The sequence below is a fragment of the Anabrus simplex genome, chromosome 7 (genome assembly GCF_040414725.1).
Source record: "Anabrus simplex isolate iqAnaSimp1 chromosome 7, ASM4041472v1, whole genome shotgun sequence".
Lineage (NCBI taxonomy): Eukaryota > Metazoa > Arthropoda > Insecta > Orthoptera > Tettigoniidae > Anabrus > Anabrus simplex.
In genome coordinates this window covers 2,128,905-2,155,102 of record NC_090271.1, presented here as the reverse complement: position 1 = coordinate 2,155,102, position 26,198 = coordinate 2,128,905, and the positions used below count along the sequence as shown (strand labels likewise).

The 26,198-nt window shown below is 39.9% G+C and overlaps 1 protein-coding gene across 1 annotated transcript in view; it reads left to right on the top strand.

The window, feature by feature from the left end:
- Positions 1 to 26,198, top strand: part of spd-2 (spindle defective 2) — a 740,229-nt gene that overhangs the window by 62,380 nt on the left and 651,651 nt on the right. The window contains exon 6 of the mRNA XM_067150605.2: positions 18,599 to 18,669. Coding sequence (XP_067006706.2) covers positions 18,599 to 18,669 — 71 coding nt within the window. The remainder of the gene's footprint in view (positions 1 to 18,598; positions 18,670 to 26,198) is intronic.

Below are 26,198 nucleotides of genomic sequence, written 5' to 3'. Positions count from 1 at the left end.
TAACACTATACGACTCGTCTTCAAGAGAGCCATTTTATTATTTATAAGTTTCATATTCCATATTGATTGGATTCAATGTAACAGACAAGAAAAATGTTCCACCGATCAATACATTTATTGTGAATGAATTATTGCACTAGTACCGGTTTCGACCTATCTTGGCCATCATCAGCTAGCACACAAATTTACAGTCATAGGACAAAATTACAAAGATGTTACGTAAGAGCATCCGGATGTCTGATAAAAAATGGAAGTAAAATATATTGCAGTATGTTGCGTTAAAATATCTGATTAAAAGTGGTGATGGTTAGAATAAACTAAAACCTATTGATTGAGCATGGACATGAGTACATAAACACATTAAAATATAAATGCCACATCATAAGACACTAAAAAATATAGCACATTATACACATTAAAACATGGTATATTTTATTTTTTTAGTTTATTCTAACCATCACCACTTTTAATCAGAGATATTTTAACGCAACATACTGCAATATATTTTACTTCCATTTTTATCAGACATCCAGATGCTCTTACGTAACATCTTTATAATTTTGTCCTATGACTGTAAATTTGTGTGCTAGCTGATGATGGCCAAGATAGGTCGAAACCGGTACTAGTGCAATAATTCATTCACAATAAATGTATTGATCGGTGGAACATTTTTCTTGTCTATTACATTCAAGAGAGCCATCCGCGATTCGTTTCAACAACTCACGACACTCGGAGTCGTCCTTCTGGTGTTCGGAGATATCCGTGAAGGACCATGGGAAATTTTGCAAAATACTAATGGTGTTATCTTCTTCGGTTGGGACACGGTCTTCCTCAAGTTCGACCTCACTCTCCTTCACTCCCTCGAACATGCGCGACAAGCAGTCGGCTACAACATTGTCCTTTCCACGGACATGTACGTCAGTAAATTTGTGCGCAGATAATCGGAGAATCCATCTGGCGGTTCGACCAAGTCTTTTCACATTAGCGCTCATCCACGAGAGAGCTTGATTGTCCGTGTGGATGTAAAAATGGCGGTGCTCAAGATGCGAGCGAAACTTTTCGACGCCCAAAACTACTGCTAGGCATTCTTTTTCATAAATGGAATACCTCAGTTCAGCTCCATGTAGTAGTTTACTGAAGTACGCGACGGGGACTAGCTTACCCTGCTCGTCAGCTTGATTGAGCACCGCGGACACAGCGAGCTCGCTGGAGTCGCATTGCAAGATGAAATCGCGGGAAAAATGCGGACTATGCAATACAGGGGCTTCACAGAGTGCCTGTTTCAATTGTTCGAAGGCCTGGGTTTGATCATGGCTCCAGGAAAAGCGACCACCTTTTCTTTTTAGCAGGTTTAAAGGGGCCGAAATCTGAGAGAAATTTTTAATGAACCGGCTGTAAAATCCTACCATACCAAGAAATCTTTGCACACCGCGAACGTTTTTGGGCGGGGGAAAATCTTTGATGCACTTAACCCGGTCAGGGTTTACAGCGATTCCAGAGTGATACAACGTGGCCTAGAAAATTTAGCCGTTTGGTACAAAGAGAGACCTTCTTTGGCTTGATCGTGAAGCTGTGCTTGCGCAACCGACTGAGAACTTCGCGAAGATGGGCCAGGTGCTCGTCAAAGCTGGGCGAAAAGATCAGAAGATCGTCCAAAAAATTAAATACACAGGAAAATTTGAGGTCACCGAAAATTGAGTCCATCACGCGGCTAAGCACTTGTCCTCCCACAGAAATGCCCATCGGGACTTTATTGAATTCGAACAATCCAAACGGAGTGGCGAAGGCAGTACAGGGGCGACTTTTAAGGTCCAAGGGGATCTGATAATATGCGGAATTGAAGTCAAATACAGTGAAGTACTTGGCGCCATGAAAATGCTGGAAGGCACTTTCGATGGTGGGTAATGGGAAGCTGTCGAAGACAATGTTCTTGTTGACCTTTCTCACGAATCTCAGTTTGCCGTCCTTTTTAGGGATTAGGAAGGCGGGACTACTAAAAGGGGACTTGGAGTGACTGATGACCTTATCTAGCAGGTCGTTGACATATTCCCTCATAGCGGACAACTTCGGGGGCCAACGGCGGGCCATCACGCCAGCTCGCCTCTAGTTTCCCTGCTGAGGGTTACAACGAGGACATACGTGCACTGTGACACCAACAAGACCACACTGACAACATTTTGCAGGGGGCCTGGACCAACAGTTCATCGAGACGTGACCTGATTTACCACAATTCCAGCACGACTTGGCTCTACCACCCTTTACAGGAACCGTGTTGGATGGTTGGGTTGCACTGACATAAAGCGGGGGCGGAGTTTGAGGGCTGGGCCTGCGTTCGGGGCTACGGACGAGACGGAGGAGGGGAGGTACCAAAACTAACAGATTTGATGGGCGTACGACAAGCGACGTCAGGAAAAGAGCACTTGGATGGAATGGGAGGCGGACGGTATTGTTTGTTTTGGCTAACTACGCCCTCGAATTCGCGACCCAGGTTGATGATGTCGTCGACGCTCTGAACTAGAGAACGTTTAATGTGTAGCTTGTAGTTGGGGCAAGATTTCTATAGAATTGGTCGAAAATCTCGTCTTCGGGCACCTTAATATTCATGCGGTTAAATAACGTCAAAATCCCAGTGGCATAGTCATCGATGCTTTCACCTACTCCTTGCGTTCTACGGAAGATTACCTGCTTCAGACAGTAGTCCATATCAGATACCCCAAATCGCTCCTTTATGCGGCTGGCTAATTCACTCCACGTTATGATACTCCCTTTAATAAGCCTATACCATTTTAGAGCCGGCCCTTCTAGCATTCCCGGGATGACGGGCACAAACAAATCGAGAGGTAACGAGCTACACTCAGCTATGTCCTCAACTCGCTCCAAAAATTCAATTACACTGGAGGTTTTCCCTTCACCAGAGAAATTTAACCTCCATTTCCTCACAATTTCAAACACGGGGTTCACTTCAGCATGGCGGTTGGAACTGGGCCTAGGAGAAGGGGAAGTTAATCGCTTACGATTTTCGTCAGGAATACGATTACGAAAGGTAATGACATTGTTATCGTCAGGGCATGAATTACAGCGGTTGCTTCCCGCGGACGAAGCATTGAGTTCATTTGTCCCTTGCTCCATTTCGCTTTCCGGGTTAGGCATGTCGCTAGTAACACTATCGTTACGATTAATTATTTCTACAGCCTTCTGATTATCCATATCGCAACCCAAGTTTCAAAGGTTTGAACACGAGACACATGCACAATATAACAACAATAGATTTGAATTCAACAATGCACATAAATTATAGATCACACCTAAAATAAGGGCCAGAGACTTAACTGAATCATGAGATTAAATTAAAGCGACCAGAACTGACTTCGAATGGGTTTCCAGCTCTACCTCGTCCGATTTCCTTTCAGAGGAGGTATCCCAGTCGAGCACGCTTCTGCTACCATTTACTGTGCCAAACCCTCCCCATCTATCACTACATAACTCAGTGATCCAAGCAATACCTTAGTGAAATATTCATGGGGAACAATATTTGAGGCCCGGATCGTGTCGACTGGGCAAGGCACATACATAACCCTGAGCTGAAAACCCCCCTTGTAATCAGGCAACAAGGGTAAGACTACATCTATTTGAAATAAAAGAAGAAATTGTTTAAACCAGGGGATTTATTAAATAAATATGAGAGAAAAAATTTAAACCAAGAGAAGAAAATCACACAAAATAAATAGGGAAATTAATCGTAATACTCATGGACATACCTTGTTCTTTTTCACATAGTTGAAACATGGCGTGAGCTCAAGCTAATACTCTTCAAAAATAAATATTGATACGTAATTTAAAATGCTCACTGCCTCTCAACACATCACTCTTACATTACCAGCAACTTCCTTTCCATCGTTAACAATTCAACCAGGTCGCTCGTTTTACCAGGATACACATATCCAAGGCACTGCACCACATATTACATCAGGCAACTAACAATGAGAAACGTTAGCACAACAATAAGCCGTGTCGGAGAACAAAAGGCAGATAAGAATAACGACAGATGAGACTGAGCACAGCCTCTATGGACCAATCAAACCCAAGACAGATCCAAAGAATACAATAGGTACGCCCATGCGCAAATATGAAACCAACATGGCGGGTACTCAAACTGAGCATCAGCCATGAATAATAAATAAATATATAGCTCTGCGCTGAAAACCAAACAAGGCGCAGAATTTGAAAGACAAATACAACAGGTCGATCGACATATCACCTTTTTCTCCCCCACACATCCGAACTCACATGCATACCACATTCACGCACACACAATGAGGGTATCGGGAAAATAAAACACGAACGGCCGTTCAGATTTCGTAGTCAAATACAAACCATAAATTATGACTCCACGGTCATTATCAGCGGGTCTCACGTACTCAAATGTTTGCGTGCGGCGTGCAATTACACATAAGGTCAGAATTGAACATTACTTTATTCACATCACAGGCATGTTGCGTCTTGTACAACCTGGATTGGTATCTCCTGCGGTCGAGACAAGGGGCACATCACGAGGATCACGTAGTATTAAAGCACGCAGTGCACCAAATCATAACCACAGAGACCCTTTTTCAATTATCACAACAAGACCACAAACACATTCATTCAAAGCACATCGTACGACGGAGCGGAAAGATGTATGCCATCGACCGTAACACACGGGAATAACTCGTCACCAAATTTAAATATAAACCAACTATCACATACCTGATAAAATCGGATAGCAGTTAGCGTGAAAGGTCCATGCTTGAACACATTAAAAGAATATTTAAAGCATAAAAATGCCACACCAAACATAGCGGCAGCCATTGTTAGTAACCGTCCCACACAGAACAGCAGAAGAACTCCACAGAGTAAAAATTATCGCTCAGCGAAACGAACGACCTCGCAGATAAAAACATAGCGTGTGCTGCTCCCTACTGGACATCATTAGACTGACAGATGTAAACATTGAAAGACAAAACTGAAGGAAGCCATTTACATAATTAAATGTCAAATTGTGGAACATGCGATAAGCATGGTTCAACTTCCTGACGAAATTGGCCACAGGTAATTTTTTTATGTTGTAGGTTTGCCTGTAGAACTTCCAATACTATCCTTGCCAACGCTAGGTTTTGTTTTTCCCTTAATTACTTGAAATTTGATCTGCCCAAGTCCAAGCTCGGCCTTAAGGCCTCTCTTCCTGAGCTCTTCAAAATCTTGTTCATTAAGGGCCAAAACAATTGTCCTTCCTGTGCCATTAGTAGTTGTTGCATTCAGCACTCTCCACCCTTTCATGGGAAGTTTGGTGTCATGCTGATGTATCCTGACAAGCATATCATCAGCCATCATCTTGTCAAATGGAGGAGGAAAGTTGGTGATGACCTTTGTAATGTTCAGCACCTTCTTGGCTTCTGTCACCTCGAAAATCTCCCCTTTCCAAGGGTTGCAATTGGCCACTGTCTGTTCCAGCCGGCTTTTAGTTTCTGGATTTGCACAGATCAATACCTTTGCTCCACATTCCAAGCTTGGAGACTCGAAGCCTGGAAGGCATCCGCCCAACAGCGGTTTCATTTGCGATATCAGAGCAGATGAAAGTTCCTTCACATCTTCCTCCTTCAGTTTCCTGTCTGGAAAGGTTTTAGGTTTACAGAATGTAAAAGTTTCAAACAAATTTATTATATTCTGTACTCCAATACGGCTATCATAATGAGACTCATAACATGTAATATAAGGTTTTAGGTATTATTCCTACCTTCATTGAAGTTAGTCTTTCCAAAAAAGACATGACCATCTCTTCTTTCTGTTTCTCGGTGGGTGGTTTTGTAGCTGAACTTGATGGCGTACTATCCCCCGACCTTGGCCTTTTTGGTGTTGTCGGAGGGATAGCCTCTGGCCGATCCCTGTTCCTTGGCTTCTTCTCCGTCCAAGTTCCAGCCGCTATTTTGGCTTCCTTTCTCGCTCTCTTCCTTTCCTTGTAATATGCACTGTTGCGAGGTGGTCTGTCGATATGAAATCTGTTGATTTCGATGCAGAAATCTTCAGTTCTCTCTAAGGACGTTCCTGGTTTGCTTGTGGTAAGGTCTGCTCTACTGGAGCTTCTGTTGCCATTTCTTGTTTTGAGTCAGCGACAGCCTGTCCAATTGGGACTTCTGTCTCCATTTTTTCATCTTGGGCTAGCTCCCAGATGTGCTCTACTGGAGCTTCCATGGCTTCCCTTGATGTCGAAATTTTTGAAATTGGTTCTTTATAATCATCAATATTTCAATCAATTGTAGGGTTTTTGCCCCTTCTAGGGTCCTGAGTGTCGTTCTCACCTTCCGTGGTGAGGCATACAGCCAGACATTGTCCTCCCGCAACTCAGGCTGTCTGTATCAGAGACCACGCCCGAGTCGTTCATCCACCGGTCCGCCCCTGGCCCGAACCTAGCCAGGTTTGTTACCCCTTCAGTAGGCCTACTCACGTGGTCTGGTCTCCACTTGGCATTATCATGACTGAGTTCACAGCCATGACTTTCTCCCTAGATAGGGATTGCCCCTTTCCCAACCTGCGGCTCGTCCAGGCTACGTAGAGCAAAGTGATGTGTTGGTTGCAGCACCCCGCAGTGAGCCTTCACCTCAATCACCAGCCCCACTTCATCTGAACCACCGTATCACCCAAGTGGAGGAACCATGGTTGCCTCTCTAGCATGTGTGGGCGAGGCCTCCACTTCCAACCTTGACTTGGGCTAGTAACAAAGGAAAGGCAATTAGTTGATGAAGAAATGGATAAAGAAATTACAGGGAATGAAATTGAAATGGTAGTATGAAAGATGGAGAATGGAAAAACTGCTGGAATAGATGAAATTTCAGTGGAGATGATAAAGGCAGCCTGAGTTGTAGACCTGCAGTGGAATAAAGTTCTCGGGATAGGCTGGGAGAATGAGGTGGTCCCTGAGGTTTGGCAAAAAGGAATAATCATACCAATTTTCAAGAAAGGCGATAATAAAGATCTACAGGGGAATTACTCTGATATCCCATGTTGCTAAGATAATGGAGAGAATACTGGAAACTAGGATAAGGTCGAGAGTTGAAAATCAGATACAGGAAAATCAGTTAGAGTAGAGGAACAGTGGGCATTCTGAACCACCTCGTCAGCATTTTTTTTGCTGAGTCAGCACCCGAGGTCATTGACCACATGACCGTGACGTCATCACCACGTGCTCTTGTTTGTAAACAAAGCCACGTGCTTTTTGACAGCTGACATCGACAACAACGCGTCGCTAACCTGTGCTCCCCTCTTTACGGCACTAATTCTTACTAGCGCGAGATTTGAATTGGTAAACAAAGCCACTTGCTTTCTTAGCGTTAGCACATTCTCATGTTTACATACACAGCACTTGCATTACACCGCCATCTTGCATCGCAAACCTCAGTGCTGCCCTCTTTACGGCAGTAATTCTTACTAGCGCGAGATTTGAATTGGTAAACAAAGGCACGTGCTTTTTTGACAGCTGTCATCCGCCATCTTGCTTCGCTAACCATAGTGCTGCCCTCTTTACGGCACTGCTGGTAATTTAAAATCCACGAGCTTTTTTGTCAGCTGTCATCTGCCATCTTGCATCGCAAACCTCACTGCTGCATGCTTTAGCTACTTACCTTTGAAATGTGGCGGCGGCAATTTGAAAAATTCTATTTGACAGCAGCCATCTTTAATCAAGAGAGCATCATGCTGCTATCTTTAGCTACTACCTCGCTAATTAGCACTTAGAGGCTACTACACAAGATAGCGTTGGCTGTTATAGCCTCCTCCTCCTCTACCTCCACAACCACCACCACCTCCTCCTCCTCCTCTGTTAAGGCATAGCTTTATCGAACAAGATTAAACATGCATCGCGATAGCTAGAGTAAGTACGTGCTGCAGTGATGAAGTCATTGTGCATGTTGAGACTTGATCGTTTTCTTAAGAGTAAGTAGGTGTAAGGAATGCAATAAGTACAACATTTTGAATGCGATTAAATATTTATTTACAGTGTACTACAACAGGGTTCGTTTTGCTGCTGACAAGGTTGGTATGCTTCTTAACAACGTTTTGCGGTATGCTCCCGAAATGCCTTCTGCAACATTCAAATTAAACAAAACATTTAGAAATATATTATACTAAGTATGTTATGCTTTACAGAGAAGATCATACACTTCTTACCTTGTTGTTATTCCTTTTCTGAATCATCATGAGGTACTAGAAAAAGTTCATTCATACACTGTGTACAGTGTTCAATCCTCAGATTTGGTCCATCCCAATCATCACCATTTTCTCCTCGATGCTTGTAATGTCGTTGACAGGTTCTGCATAAAGCTACATCGATCGACATCTTACGGTGTAGAGGAAGGATGTCCCAAAAATTATGTACGTTATATGGAGCAGAAACATGGACCTTAAAAGCCGCAAGTATCAAACGACTTGCCGCCTTTGAAATGTGGTTGCACAGAAGAATGCTTAGAATACCCTGGACAGCTATGATAACAAACGATGAAGTCCTAAGGAGAGCTAGGACAAAGCAAGAACTAATAACTATAAAAGTTTGTAAAACAGCTTATCTAGGCCACATATTAAGAGGAAACAAATATGGCCTCATAAAACTCATTCTCCAAGGTAAAATAGAGGGCAAACGGCGAGTTGGCAGACCAGAGATAACATGGTTACACAACATCAAGCAGTGGACCGGTATTGAGACAACTGAGAGACTCTTCCGACTAGCAGAAGACAGAAAAACTTTCTCCAGAGTAATCGCCGACGTCTGGGCAACCAGATATGGCACTTGAAGAAGAATAAGAAGAATAAGAAGAAGAGGCCGAGTATGTACATAAAAATTCTGGCGGTAAGTATTGAATAAGATGTTTTGGCATCGAGGTTCTATGTTTATAGAACATCTTACTAGCCTCACTTACTCGTAAGATAAATACGATGTTGCGTATGAGCATGCAAACAGCACGCACATTTACAGTTTCGTTCCATAGCGTACGATGTCGAAGCACACACTAATGTAAATGATAAAGAGCTATTCTTATTTATAGTCTCGTAACAATATTCGTTAGCGGATGGTAAGTAACATCACTCATATGAATAATAAGACAATAGGCTGCTGTGTTAGCAGGAATGTTTTCAGATGTTTCAAATTCTAAACGAATATCAACTGGAGATTCTTTTATAGATTCTTCATGATAAGAGCAGTCTATAACTACAATCGGTGCTTTATTTTTAAATTCTTGAGGTGTAAATAGCGGACGATCTTCTTTCTGATAATGCGATGATTGAATTTTACAAAACATGTCATAGAGCATCCGAAACTTATTTTTCTCAAAGTTAATGTCTATGTTTTCGTAGGGATACGTAATTCTGTTGAGATATAGTCTAACGTGTCTTAATTTACAGTGATCAAACAGTGAGCTATCTTTTTCGTGATTGAATTTACGATTAGTTTGAAATCCAAAAATAATATACAAGGGCTTCTCAGTAAAATGTGATGTTTTAACAGCCCAGCTATGCTTGTTTGTAGGTGGTAACACAGGATATTCATGCAGTTCCCAACTTCGAAAACGTATAGGTAATGGTGTATCATTTTCTACAATCTTGAGCAATCGAAGTTTTTCACGATCAGATAAGGTTACATGTGGAATCCTCCACAGTATACGATGAAGTGTAATTTTCGATTCTACTGGTGTTTCTACTGCTTTAAGAGAATTATAATCACTTCGATCACTGATTAGAATAAGCTCTTGTTTTGCATTGATTATAATACGTGTAAAGTCTTCTGCAAAGCCAAAAATATGTTTCAGTGATAACATACCCGTAAAAGTTCCATCCTCATTAATCATCCAGTTGTTAGTAGCTTTTGGACACCATCCAGTCATCCGCGAAAGATTACTTCCTTCATCACAGAAAAAAGGGTAGAGTTTCATTGCACTTGTCATACCAACATTCTTCGCTCAATCTATTTCAACATTATTTGCTTCATATCGCACTTCAGAAAAGAGAAAAAGCTAGAGCATGGTTGTTTAGTTGCGATGTGCTTGGTCCACTTCCGACTTTTCTAGTCGTCCTTCAATATAGAGGTAGCTTTCGTGTGGTAAGGTGCATACATCTTGCTGATTAATAATAAAATGAATTTCATCATTGTTGAAAATGAAAATGAAAACCTACAACCTGTTTTCCAGTCATTGACCGGGTCAGGGATGTAGTGAATGAATCATATATAGGCTATTAGTACGATGGGGTCGCCACTCCCAAAGTGATTTATTAATGAATGATAGATGCTATGAAATGAGAATGGAGAGTGTTGCTGGAATGAAAGATGACAGGGAAAACCGGAGTACCCGGAGAAAAACCTGTTCCGCCTCCGCCTTGTCCAGCACAAATCTTACATGGAGGGACCGGGATTTGAACCACGGTATCCAGCGGTGAGAGGCCGATGCGCTGCCGTCTGAGCCACGGAGGCTCACTCATCATTGTTATTTAATCCAAATGTAAAAGGTTGATAGGAATGAAGCTCACTTCGTACTACACCTTCACGAGTTTCTACTGTATTCGTAATGTCCAGCATTTCTTCCATTCTGTTGTAGTAGCATATAACCTAAATCTTGGAGTATCTGCTTATGGGTATCTGTTAACTCGATGAGTCTCTGCACACATGTAGTATGTCTTTGGAATGTACACAGTGTTTTATAGATGTTTTTCATACTGGTTTGAGATGAAGTTTGTAAGCTACATACGCGTGCCGATCTAAATGAATAAGCTGATTATGTTTATTTACAAGCCTAAGAGTAATGTTACTAATGTGTTTTACAGACACAGGATGATGAACTACTGCTGGTTTCTCACAAATAGTGTATCCACATTCCTCTGTAACAATAAAGTCGTGCGGGATGTGCGAAGGTTGTAGATTACTATTCAAGTCTGTAATAATATTACAAGTAATGTTCACATGATAATCATCGAAGAGTGTTATAGGCTGATCAGACTCATGACGTACGTTCGGTAGGAGTTCCCTTGATGAAAATCCAAGCAATGGTCCAATCGAATCAGGTTGTGATTTGAAGTCAATCTTAAATGATGATTCAATAACACATTTGTGTAATGTTGCGTACAGTGATTGAGAACTTGTAATTATGATTACTAAAACTATCTTCTCCAAACTGATCAATTAACGTACTTTCAATATAGTCATGAATATCGTCTACTCAATAACTACCTGAGGGTAGTGTTAGCACATACTCATCGTAATAGAACTTGTTTACACCATCACGCACATTATAGATTTTATTGTAGCTTTCAAACGATACTAATCCAAGACTATGCAGCTGATAGCCAAGTTCGATCGGCAGATTAAAATAGACTGTTGTTTCAGGTCCTTCTCAGCGTACAGCAAACGTTCTTTCAGTGTTAGTCATCACGTAGACACTAATCCTCTTTCTCTACTGTCTGGGTTTGATATAAAAACATAAGACATAATCGTCTGCACATGCGTGTATTAAAGTTTTGCACATGGTTTTTATTGTAAACAATGTCTGCACTGCTTCCGAAATAACGTATAAGCTCAAAGGGAGGAGGTAAGTCTCCATAACTATCGAAATACCATACTTTAGATTTACGTTTTACATAAGCAACGTAATGAGTTCCAGGTCCACGACTGTTGTCCAAGTTAATTACGGCACTTTCACGTTCACGTGGGCGCGCTGGTAGTTGATCGCGCATATACACACCTCGAAAATAATGAATTCCTAGTTGTTTAGCAAACGTAAAAACTTCATCATGCGTTAGAGCTGGATGTGGCAGTGCATTCAGTAGAAGTTTTTTTGAGAAATGCAGATACAAAGCCCTTTCTTGTATGGTGCTAGCTTCATGTGCACACCTTTGCCTCGTAATACAATTGCTTCCATCGTCTTGTTATGACGTTCACTCTCTTTCAACTGTTGTTTCGCTTCTTCTACAGCTTTAACAGTTCTCGCTACAGGAGTAGCACCACCCAGCAATGACCCTAAAGCTGCTAGTCCAGCAAAGAGCGCAGGAAGAAATCATCCTTGTTTTGGTACAGGAATAATTCGTGCACGTTTACTAAATATTGCTCTGCACTTTGGAGAAATTCTCGCTCTTGCTGCGCGTAATGCTTTAGTAATAGCTACACGAGGATTGTATTCCCCTCGAATAGCTTTTTGTGCAGCCTTTGTAACATCTTTCCATCCAACAGTTTTTGCTTTCTTCTTCATGTCGTTTGGATATCGTTTTACCATGCTGCACACGACTTTACTGGTTAAGAGCAAATCATAAACTAACCGTTACCTCTTGTTTCATTTAATATATATATTACTATTACCTACTTTATGATGCAGTTATCGTGAAGATTATAAAGCAGCAAGACACACTACCTGTTACCGACATTGTACCACATCTCTTACCCAGTTCTAGTACAACTACAAGAAAACGTCATGGAACGTTGTTTCCTTTTACTGTTCGATGTATTATATCAGGCCCATCGGGATGCGGGAAAACAAATCTTTTACTTACACTGATTACTTCTGTAAGTGGTATACGCTTCGAGAATATTTGCGATTTTGCAAAGTCACTCTATCAACTGCTATGTACTATTCTACAAACTGTGATGCTTGATCTAGTTAAAGATGGAATAAGATATTTTAAATTGAATTCGCATGAGCAAGTACCATCACCAGACGATATGCTTCCTAATTTTCTTATGATCTTTGATGTTGCAACAGAACAGCAAAACGTTATTCGTGCATTCTTTAGTATGGGACGGTATAAATATGTTGATTGCATCTATTTGTGCCAAACTTATTCTCGTGTGCCTAAGCAGTTGATACGCGATAACGCAAATGTTATTGTGCTTTTTCGGCAAGATGAGCGCAACATGCGACATGTGTATAACGATCATGTTAACACTGATATGACATTCGATAACTTTAAACGTATGTGTGCTAAATGTTGGTCATTACACCGTTACAGCTTTTTAGTTATTGATAAAGAAAGTGATGTTCAGCATGGACGATATCGCATGGGTTTCGATCATTTTATATGCATTAACACATAATTACAGTAACTACTTGATTAAAAACCATCATGTTAACATCTAGCAAGGAGATTACAAAACATATCATCCAAGCTCGAAACAATATTCGACGGAAATTTAAAGAGCTTAAACGTATTCAAGCAGACACGGATTTATTTTAAAAAACACAACTAAGTACACGACTCAAAGAAATTTTTAATTCTATGTCATTACCGCAGTCTACTTCAAGTTTTGCTTCTATGCAAACATCATATCATAAAGAGAAGCATGAAGAAGAAGAAAAGCATGAACAAGATAAGGGAGAGAAGCAAGATGTAGATCAAGAAGAGGAAGAGGATAGGGAAGAAGAACTTAATAATACATCACCATCTAAGCGTGCCAAATTTTTAACTACAGATGTTATTGCTGAAACACCTACTACATCGACGCAAGATTTACCATCTTTGTCTGAGGTTATGATTACGTCAGTTTAGAACTTTTATTCAAGATACCTATGGATCTCTCCAAGTCTCTCTTCAAACACAGCCATCTTGGGGATGATCAGATGCTGACTTTCTGTTCACAGAGTAGGACTACAAGTCGGCGCACATTTACAATCGACTCACTCCCAGCGGAGTCAAGGAATAAAAGCTGTAGGAATTACTCTATGTCGTCCAGTCAAGATATTAGATGACTTGTGTCTAGCGCCTGACAATGTGCAGCCACTCGGAGCAACTCGGCTAAGGTCGGTCGCACCTACAGCTAGTTTTATTGGCACAGTTTCCACTGAAGCGTTGTGGTTTAGTGTTGAGTATTGGTGAGTGAAGTATATAGAGAGAATGGTTTCGAGTCTTCTAAGTAGTAATTGTGGGGGACAAATCAGTTCCGCAGTGTTCTTAGAATGGAGAAAATCAGGTACAATGTGTGCAGTTAGGACTTTAATTATAGGAAAAACTTAGTCATGTTAGATCAAAACATTTTAATTCCTCTCCCGAGTTTCAGTGCGATTTGTGCTCCATTAGTACGAATAATCAATTCATGTGCCATAAGAATTTAAAGCTTAGGAGCCAGATTTCTGAAATTCAATCAAAAGTGAAATGCCCCCCTTGTGTAAAAGATTGTGTAACTAGGGATGAAATTGTTCAACATTTTATTAGTGATCATAACATTCCAGTTAAGACTGATCTTTCATAATTCTCAAACGAACAGGAGTTTAAAAACTGGAAAATCAAAATAGAAAATGATGATTTGTGTTAATTTGTTACATGGTGGTCAAAATACATTCAAAAGATTGATGGCTCAGCGAAATGTTCCTATCGATGCCACAGAGACGGTAAAGGCAATGAACTGCGCCATCAAAAAATGCTAGGTAGCAATAAAATAAATGGAAACTGGCCAGCGCCAATTGATGTTGCATTTCATCTATCAGCGTCGTACTGTAAATCTCGTGTCGCTCACCAGGGCAAGTTGAGACAGAAAGGAGCTGGCAACAAAAATTGCCATAAAAATTCCATTCCATAATATATTGGATGGTACTAGCGGTGAATGAGGATCTTTTAAACATTGAGCAGCAAGTCCGAAGCTGTACACCGTGGTAACGACTATACGAGGGTTGAATCGTGGATCCAAGAGATGCAGGAAATCGGTGGCGTAGTTCGTTTCTACAAAGGTCAGGTAATACCTTCTGAAGCAAATCCTGACCTAAAAGAGGAAGATTTTGTCCTCATTATTATGAATGAAGCCTAGAAAGAAATACTTGAACGTTTTGGAAGGAACATTGTTGGTATTGATGGTACCCACGGTCTAAGTAAGTACAATATAATTATTAAATTAATGTAGTAATGGTCCACCTTTCAATACTATAATATGTAATATTCTAAATTACATTAATTAGGGACTAGTTTCGGCCTGGGCTGGCCATCTTCAGCCTTAATGTAAAACACCTAATAACTAAACAAATGTACATGCACACAATTGACATAAACCAAATGAAAACAAATATATACAAAGTGACATTAAAAACTGGGATGGAATTATGAATTAATTTGAAAATGAACTAGGTTCTAACATCTTGAGTATGTTCATCATTGAGAATAATTTCAAGTATTAATTTATATACACAGAACTGTTAGTTCTAATACTGCTGGGAACTGGTAAATGTTGATCCTGTAGTTTGTCATCAAATCTATTTGTGTGGTGTTAGCTATATGTAATCCATTGGACACTGCTGTAAATTACCACTAGCTGACGGGGAACTGTTAGATGTTGTTTCATCCTCAATCAAAATAATAAATGAGATGCTCTCATGGTGCTTGTTAAATCTTGCTGATAATACGGATCAGAACCATGAAGTTTATAACCTATGACTAAGTAAGTACGCTTTCGAACTGACTACCCTCTTAGTGATAGAGGATAAATGTCAGGGTTTCCCTTGCGCTTTCATGCTATCAAATAGGTCCGACACAGCAGTATTTGAATTGTTATTTACGATAATTAGAAATGCTCTTCCAGACACCTTGAACCCTAAAGTGTTCATATCGGACATGGCTGAAACATTTTATAATGCATGGCTTGCAGTCATGATGCCTCCCAAGTTTAGTTTATTTTGTTCGTGGCATGTAGATCGTGCATGGAGGAAAAACCTCTGCAAAATCAAAGGGCGCGAGAAACAAGTTGATATCTACAAAGAGCTTGCAATACTACTGGAGGAAAGAGACGAAGTTGCCTTTTCTAGGATGCTTGGTAACTTAGCAAATGACCTGAAAGGTGATCCCGGCACCAGGGAATTCGGCGAGTATTTTGAGGCTAACTACAAATGGACGGTGACTAATTGGGCTAATTGTCGTCGCCTCCGGGCAGGGCTCGACACTTATATGCACCTAAAACATATGCATGGAGTAGTTAAGCACATGTTTTGAAAGGCAAGAGTCCCAAGAGACTTGACCTAGCCATCCATACTCTTGAGGTTTGTCCGAGACAAGCTGTTCGATCGCTCAATTTTTCTTAATAAATGCAAGTTTACACATAAATTGTCGGCGCTCAGAAAAGGCGCATGAAATCACTATCACTCTCCTCCGAGGGAGTAAACTATGACGACAGCATATGGGAAATTCCTTCTGAAAAGCAGTTTGAATTTTATGAAGTAAGGAAGGTGGATGGCAAAACTGTGACTGCAGTTTAAGGTGTATCGAATGCAAGTTCTGCCTCCATGCTTGCATTTGTACGTACATTGATTCGTCCCATCAGTTTTAATATGCAAACACATCCATCTGATTGGAAAGGGTTTAATCAGTATCAGAGACGGAAGTGGTAGGAACGAAAGTGCCAGCGCAGGAGATGAACTGACTATTCAAGTATCGCCCTCTTGTGATAAAAGTGCAGCTGTTTTCAAGGAACTGCAGAACCTCTCAAGAGAAAACTTGACAGTGGCGTGGAAAAGGAAAAGTTACAACTTCCAGAACATTTGGAAACAATTTTCGCCTAAATCCAGTCACTTGAGCATGCAGAAATTGTTGAAAATCAGCTTAGGCCTATAATTTCAATTATCCACACCCAAAATAAAGGGTTAGTATTGACTGCAATTTCATCACCTGGTGCAGTCAAGTTTCAATTTTAAAAAAAGACTGTTCTTCACAAAGAAGGCCCATAAAAAGACACCGTTGAGTTTATCAAGCCCTACCGGTAGCAAGCAAGAAGCTATTGCTGCCAAAGTATTGCTACGCTGATTTGTTTAAAGTATAAATAGCCGTGCTGAGTGGCTTAGACGGTTGAGGCGCTCACCTTCTGACTCCAACATGCCAGGTTCGATCCTGGCTTAGTCCGGTGGTCTTTGAAGGTGCTCAAATACATCAGCGTCATGTCGGAACATTTACTGGTACGTAAAAGAACTCCTCCAGGACAAAATTTTGGCATATCGGCGTCTCTGAAACCCCAAAAACGTAGTTAGTGGGACGTAAAGCCCCTAACATTATTATTAAAGTATAAATGCGTGAGTGTACATAGTGTATGTTACTGTACTGTACATGTGCATCTGCATGCCTGAGTGAGCGACATAAATATCATTTGAGTAAGAATATACATGACAGGTGAAGATGTGTAAATATCGTACTGAGTCATGATCTCTTTATTCTGTTAATTTCATATCTGAAGTCTATGTGGAGATGTCTGGAGGGCCTATATTACAAAAGCCATAAAAATGTGTACTAGTTAATAATTGTAGTTACGGTATTGCAATTGTACTTATGCTATTGCCTTGCCATTCGCACTAAGGCATGATCAATTTATTTTATTATTTTAATAGGATGAAGTGCTGTTAAGTTTAAAGTTTACTGGATGTCTTGAGGGAGCAAATTAGGTCAGCTCTATATTACAAAAGTCATAAAAATGTAGGCTGCTACTTAGTAACTGTATTCTCAGTACTGCCTTGCCATTCGGTATTGAATTTTAAATTACAGTAAAACAACGTAATATTTGAAAACTGCCTAATATTTCGACGTTCATATTCCACTACTATCGGAAGGCGCCCCCGTTACTATTTGAATGAAGGCGCGCCAGTAGAACAGCCGAAAGATTTCGCCCGAGCGTAGCCAAGTGGCTGCACATTGTCAGGTGCTAGACCACAGTTAACAGATTGCAGCAGTTCATGGGGCATGGTTAAATGATACATTTTAAATTCTGCACATACAACAGCCATGGATGGCAGTAGTTATACCAGTCCCCTTTAAATTATACCGCCACAAGTGCCAGCAGAGTTTGTGAAACCACGTTGATTGTCACGAAGCTACATAATAGTGTATCTAATATGTACTCTATTACTCTTCTCACTAGTGAATAGAGATAGCTATTGGTCTCCAGTTATTTAGATCTATTTATTATCTAGATTTTAGTTGGTTTGCAGACTTAACTTCTTATAGAATATTATTGTGAGCTTGCTCTATTACCTTTGCTGCCACCTGAGAAATGATAAACTAGTAACAGTTTCTAATTTTCTGCCTTCTTAGGTTTCTTCCTTACTGACATCATTTAAGCCTTGGAAATTATTATTTTCGTATTTTATTCACTACACCTCTTTCCAAGATCTTAGACTGCAGGCTCTCAGCACAGTCTCCTATTAAACAAAGTCGTCGCTATAGGCCGAACTGCTTACTACATTTCTACACTACTCCTCTCTCCCTGTCAGTAAATGATCCATGTAACGATAAGGATGAAGAATTACAGCCTAGTCTGACCCTGAAACTACTTTGAACCAACATTACTGCTTGTGTTTGCTTGTTGAAATTTTAATTGTTAGCAAGTGTAATCTTTAATATAAACCATCTGTATTTTCCAGGCTTGTAGGCCGAGGTTCCCTCCTAAGAGATTTTGAATTGTGTTCTTGGTCTGTACTTTCATTCCATATTCTTTATTTCAAATAGTCATTTTCTTCTGTACTTCTACTTCTGACTGTAAAAGTATGCTTCTTTCTTTGAAATCCTGAAAATAGTTAAGTTTTAGTAATGCAAAGAAGTCAGTAATTTGTACAAAATGTATTCTATTGAACAGGTGGTGCCTGAGAATGAAGAGTATTCCATGCAAAGTACTAGCACTAAAATAGTGACTCAAAATCCATTCAGGTAAGTATCCTAGTCACTACTAGTTCCATTGTGTTGAAGGTGGTTTAAAACAATCATTATGTACTGTATTTAAGCAAATAATCCCTATGCCCTAATTTTAGGAAAGTTCATTTTGAAAAAAAAAATTAAATGAACTAAACAAATATTTTGTATCATTCAGCGAGGTCTACCTGGTCTCGACACAAATATGAAATGTAATTTTACGGATATAGCTGCTTTGCCTGAACATATGAAGTGATAAAAATACATTATCGCTGCTATAAAATATATTTGCAATGAAAATCAACAAGTAGGCCTACGTACATGACAGGTATTTCATTAATGTGAACTTATGAGAGGCTCGATTCCCTGTAGATCTGAAGATTCTTTGTCTCTTGCATCACTAGAATCCTCTCCAAAATTACTTACAAATTGTTCACTCTCCACATCTAACACTTCTCACACGCGGATAGTAAACGACCAATGATGGAAACAGACACACCAGCGAACTGGGATGTTAATTTGTGATATCAATCATACGGTCGCGATATGGTTTCCATAAATTTATTAAATACATTTAACACAACAGTCTTCTCTCCTTTTCAGAGATTTTCCTCTCTTTATGTTTTACACTTACAGGAACTGCTCTGCGAACAATCATTGCAGTAACAGAATCAAGCTCGTGCGTTCATGATCTCCGCAGCTGCTACAGCTAGCAGATAAATAGGGGATTTCCGCGGGCAGATATTGGATATTTATTTATTTAGCATATGGCTTTACAGATACAATACACAATGATTTTGAAGAACATACTGGATATTGAAGATATTCGCTAGAAGCTTGGAACATTAGGGCTAATATTATTTTTGCCCTCATTACTTCATACTTCAAATTGCCATAAACAATTCATTGCAATCATACAAAATTTAGAAAGACCATTTACTGGGCAGACAAAGGAAGTGTGAAGCGGTCGAAATCACATGGTTTTGTTTACACATAAATAAGCAAATAAACATTATACAGTAGAACCTCGATAATTCGAAATCGGTTAATTCAAAATCCCACCTAATTCGAAGAAGCTCTCGTTCCCGGAAACATGAGATACAGTTTTGCATGTTATTTCAATTGTTTAATTTGAAATACGGATAATTCATAATTCGAAGTACAATGTCTGCTCCATTACCGAAATTCAGACTTTTAATTCGAAACTGCCCTTACATTTTAAAACAATAGTATGTTACAGAGTAATTTCAAATCGAAATTTATCCGCTCCGCGTCATAATAGAACGCGCGTTCCGGAACGTGGAGGGGTAGCTTTCCGCACTTACACTCACTTCGGTGGGTCTAACAGTGCGCTTCATGATTGCTAAGTTGACTGAAATCGGAATTCTTGTGTGTTCAAACTTTTAAGGAACGCCGTTATATCACGCAACAGGCAGTGTGCGGGAAAACAGAATCCGCGAACAATGGCCATGCCGACAGTTGACGAAATTCGTAGGCACCGAACAATATTGTCATTGCCGGTGAAACTGCATTGCTTTATTTTAATGCGAGCCCAAACGGTCTTATGGTTTTAAAGGAGAAGTTGCCAGTCAGGAAATCGTACAGTGTGAGGGATGGAGGTCATAGTAGTGCGTTGCAATGCTCATGGAAGCGAGATACTTTTTCCCCTCGTCATAGGAAAGTTCGGTAAGCCACAATATTTTAAGGGCGTCGGGCACTTTCCATGCCAGTACAAAGCATCTAAAAATGCAAACACTGCAGAAATTAAAAAAAAAAAAATGCATTTGCACAGGGGAACCGGCATAATTTATCCTCGTCTTTGAATTGTGTTAATTTTTTTTCTTTCGTTGCGTGAGGTTATTATTTCAGTGATTTATCCATTGTAACATTGTAAATGCACCTTGTTGGAAACATTTCAGAAATAGTTTTTTCAAGGCACTTGAAAGGTTTAAACTGTGAATCGAGGTGATTTGCATGTATTAATGGGTCTTAGAATACTTTGTGACGCGGCAAGTGTTTATATTTCTGAAGTACGAGAGAAGTGCCATGGTGGGAAATCGTACAAGGATAGAGTCATAGGAAAGTTTGATTTTAAGGGCATCGGGTACTTTCTGTGCTAATACAAGGCATCTAAAATGCATACAGTTATAGTAATCCAATGAATAAAGCACTTGCACATGGGAGCCAGCATAGATTTCTCCTCGTCTTTGAATCGTGCTCTTTTTATCTTTCTTTCGTTGTGTGAGGTTATGTTTACGAGTGAGATATCAGAGTGCATTATTTGAATACTGTAAATGCACCTTCTTGGATACATTTTGGAAATAGATCTTTTTTCATGGCATTTGAAAGGTATAAACTGTGAATCAAGGTTAACTGCATGCAGTAACAGGCCTTAGAATATTTTGTAATGCGGTAAGGGTTGGTACTTCTGAATTGCGAATTGGCGGTTAATTCAAAATCACGTAATTCAAAGTCCGATTTTTGAGTCCCAACGACTTCAAATTAATGAGGTTTTACTGTAAATAGTACAGTAATAAGCAAATAAAAATTATAAATGGTTCATGAATTAACGAAGTAGGAGTCGCATAAAACAAAACAAAAACGTGAACACAATTATACTACTACTGTAGCAGCAGTGTCCGGCATCCTGCACTAGAAAACTTATTTCCTGTTGCTCCTCCTGGAGCATAGGGCTTCCGTGAAACACTTCCATCTGTTCCTATTGTTAGCTAACCTCTCCATTTCGTTCCAAATTTTCCCCACTGTTAGACATTCCTCTTCGATCGTCTTTTTCCAGGTCTTCTCCGGACGTCCGCGCTTTCTAGCGCCTTGGAGGTTCCATTTAAAGATAAAAATTTCATTGTTCCGTATTGAAAAGTATCAAAGTTAAATTGAAATAATAAATATGGGAGTTCAACCTATTCAATACAAGTAAATAAGAGATGTAGAGATTACATTCTTGTTTAATTAAAAGTGGAAATGGTACAGGTTTCGACCCCAGTCTGGGTCATCATCAGCCGATTATAATTAGAAAAACAATGCATAAGTAAGAAAGAAGTTAACGGTCAAGTTCACACAATATCAGTTGAAGAGGCAATATAAAAATGGCAGCGGTAGGCACTGTAAGATTCAGATGAAATGGAATGTAAGTCACTTAAAAGAAGTAATGCGTAATCTTCCGAGAGTCAGCATGGCACACGCAATGTTTGGCACTGCCTCACGATGTTCACGAAAAGCAGAGAACAGTTAAATGAGCCAGACTGCATAAACCGTCAGGCACAAAGTCACAACACAATCCAAATATGAAGATCTAAAGTCATGAAGAAGCCAAAGACGAGCAGCTCAACCAGAGTAATTTGCAAGCTCCAGAAGATCGGCACTGTGTTTACAACGTCAAGTCCTGTAGTTTCATACGCTGACGGAGATTGAAGGATAGATTAATGATCAAGTATTTGCTTAGCTCACGAAAATGTACTTACATATATATACTTATAATACGATTCAATATAATTGAATACGTAATTATGATCTTGAAGATTTTTAGAACAGTTGACGTGAAAAAACAATGGTGAATAGAAAAAATGGTAAAAAGCGCAATAATGGAAACGAATGAAAACGTGTATGCACAGTACGCTATTTTTTTAATATAAAAGATTCAGGTCGTGATTGAAGTAGTCAAAGTTGGCGCACGCAAGACATGAGTTGAAATTTGAAAATGAGGGACCAAAATGAAGGTGGCAATGTAGCTTTTTTTTTTTTTTGTAGAGGTGAAAAGAAAAACAGGATAAGTTAATAAAGAAAGAAGATTAGTGGATAAGAAAAGATTAAAAGGGTTTGAAGTTAAAAGGTGGTGAGAAAGGATAAGATAGGGATGAAGGATGGGTAGTCTACGGTGGGTTAATGGAGGTACAAAATGTGCGTAGGAACTTTGTAAGGCATGGAAAATTGAATTCAGCTATTTAAATTTAGAATTTTTGAGAAGAAGAATTAGGAAGTCAAATAAGATGTTGGGTTTTTCAGAAATGTCGTTTAAGTTGAAATTGGAGTTGAAGTATTGGTCAAGGTGAATAAAACAATTTTCACTAGTGTTTAAGAGGGGGGGCCTTTGTTAATGATTTTAAGTTTTTTCATATCTTCTTCAATATTGGTGAAATTGTGCTTGGAGTCATGTATGTGTTGTCCTATGACGGAGAATCTGTTGTATTTAATGGCGTTGATATGTTCAGAGTATCTGATGTTGAAGTTGCGGCCAGTTTGAACGATGTACGAGGAGCTGCAGTTGTTACATTTGAATCTGTATACTCCAGATTTTGAAAAAGCATTAGATTTATTTAGTGATTTAGAGTTGTGTAATATATCGAAATTTCTGTTATTGGTTCTAAAGGAAATTTTCATGTTATTTTTTTTTAAGAACATTAGTTATTTTATAAGCTTCTTGAGTGAAAGTGAAAGTGGAATATGCAGTGGGTTTGGTTTTGTCTTTAGATAAAGTAGTTTTAGGACGGTGTTTGAATTTGTTACTGATACGGTTTATGAAGGAGTTGTTAAAGCCATTGAATTTAGCAATGTTACAGATGGTGTTTAATTCATTATTTAAATCTTTTTTAGACATAGGGGTGTTGAAGGCACGGAAAGTTAGGCTGTTATAAGTAGCACGTTTATGTGCTTGAGGGTGCGAAGAATCTTGTCGTATTGTGGTTGCAGTTTGGGATGGTTTTCTGAAAATTTTGTAAGATGAAGAAGGATGTCTAGTAATGGTTAAGTCTAGAAAATTAAGAGTTTTGTTGTGTTCTGATTCGAGGGTGAATTTAATATTAGAGTCAATGTTGTTGAGGAGAAGTGTAGAGGCTGCGTTGGTTGATTCTTCGTTTAAAATTACTAATGTGTCATCGACATATCTGGCCCAAAAGAGGATGTTAGAGAAATTATTATTATTATTATTAATTTTTGTGTTTTCTAAAAAGTCGAGGTAAATTTCAGCTAAACCATCTTCCTTCCAAGTATTGGGCCATGTGACCCGTTACGGTCTTGCATTTTACTTTTTGCAAGACTTGAAAGCAATCAAATGTCCTTCCGACGGGTTGCTAGCCTGAAGGAAGGTGTTGTCAAAGGTAAAGTAAAATAATTATTGTTGAGAACCAATTTTAAGATTGGCATGAAGTCTTGAATTTCTAGTTTGCTCAGATTACTGAATTTGTTTAAGTTGTTGTTTATTATGGGGAATAATTTGCATTAACATAGTTTCACTGGGGAGAAAGTGATAAAACGTTCTCACACAGTACAAATAGTAAAGATACATTACTCTAACACACACGATTTCTTGAAGTTGACTTTCTAACCAATCAAAGCAAACTGTCGTTACATCAAGGTCCTTTTAGTAGCCAAGATTTTACGATTCACCAATAATTTTCAAAAAAAATAATAAAGGTGTTCATAGATCCACCTATTTAATAAATATCACATAAAAATTCACATGGATTGTCACACTACACTTCAAAACGCCTTCTGAACCTTTTACAATTGTTTAGACAATTTGTACTCTGTCCACCAAAGGATGTACATTCTTTCTGCCAAATGTTAGTCATCCAGAAACTTCTCACTTTGTTGCTAGACAGCGTTCAAAGCCTCCTATTAGGCGAGTTATGGACTAAGTATTTTGCACCACTTTTCCACACCAGTCATAGCGCAGCTAGGCCACAGATTCTCGCTGATGATGCGGCTGCCAACACGGCCGTATGCCGCCAGCCTCCATTCAATTTCAGTTCAAACCAGATAGCTATGTAAATTGCGGTCCAGTGGTATCTTGCACCAAATCTGCAGATGGGTGAGACACCGTCCAGTCTGACTGCCTCCACCAGGACTTTTGTCACAGGATTGTGGTATGGCATGGTAGCGCCCAAGGCACAGTGTGTGCCTCCCAACTTGGCACTTCAGGTTGCCGTCAGAAGAAGCTGGTCACTGCAGCCACTGTAACACAAACAAACCGCAGCAGACGGGGGAATACTTGAAGTAAAGTATGCTGCTGGGTTCAAGGATCTTGCGTCACCCAACGGTTGGCTTAATGAGTATGCAGTAGGGACTCTCCCTCGCACACCAGGGATATTAGGGCACTAGCCCCGGGGTAAGCACTGCTATCTATAATTCATTTGACAAGATTATGGTGGGGGTGAAAGGAACCTATAGGAGTTTACCCTAAACCTGAATGTAAGGGGAATAAATTCCAAGGAGTGACCCTAAACTAAAACCTACCTAATAATACTAAAACCATTACACTAGAGGATACCTAAAGTATTTGCCTACATAATTACTTAAAACTAACTTACAACAAAACTTATTATTACCTTATAATTAAAACCTTATAAACACCTTACAATAAACTTATCATTATCTTATAACTAAACTTTTACAAATAGCTTACAACTAAATCTACATGGTCACCAACAATGGTATTTACCCTTCCCTATCAGACTTAAGGTACCTTGATCTGGGAGAGGTGGACTCTGCTGATCCTTTTCCTTTCGGAATCGCTCACCAATAATGTCACCGGGGCAAGGAACTTTAAGATGGTGCAGGGACCTCGAAATCTGGGGGCCAACTTACTGATAATATGGTCCACAGCACTACTGACGGGATGCATTTTAATAAACACTGGTCGCCCACAGGGAGATCGTGCGGTCTTCGCCCGTGGTTGTAATTACGCTGGACCTTAGCGTAATAAACCTTCAAGTTCTTTCGTGCACGGTGCCAACTAGCTCGGATCTTTTCTGGGCTGGCATTGTCGGGCAGGAGATCATTAATTGACTATAGGTTAGATAGAGGAGAATTTGGGGTAAAAGCCAACATTAACGAAACAGGGGTTTGCTTGTGGCTTTCATGGACAGCAGTGTTAAATGCAAATGACAACCAATTCAGTGAGGAATCCCACTTGGAGTGGTCTGAGGAGTGATAAGCGATGAGGGCAGATTGCAGGTTACGATTCACTCTCTCAGCATAATTGGGGTTCGGGTAATACGGGGTAGTGGTTACATGAGCAATGGATAGATCAAAACAGAAATTCCGGAACTGGGCAGAAGTAAAGGCTCTTGCGTTATCACTTATTAAAAATTGAGAGGGTCCAAACGAGGTGAATATCTGTTTCAAGCACGAGATGGTGGTATTGGCATTAGCCATCCGAGTGGGGAACAGCCACGTAAAATGCGAAAAGGCGTCAACACACACCAGTATGAAACGATGACCATTCCGAGATCTCGGGAAGGGCCCGATATAGTCTATGAACCGTCTTTCCATTGGGCGAGAAGCTTGCTCAGAAGACAAGAGACCTGGACAAGTATTCGGGGCGGGTTTGCTGATGTTACAAATCTTTACAGAACTTGACATGGGTATGGATCTCACTATCCATAGATTTCCAAATGAAGTGGTTACGAATCTTCTCTCTTGTTTTAAAAACGCCCAGATGACCGCCCACTGGGGATTCATGAAAATATTTGAAGAGAGCCGGGACCAGTTTAGTTGGGACTACAATTTTAGGGTCTCTGCGACCGTGAGCA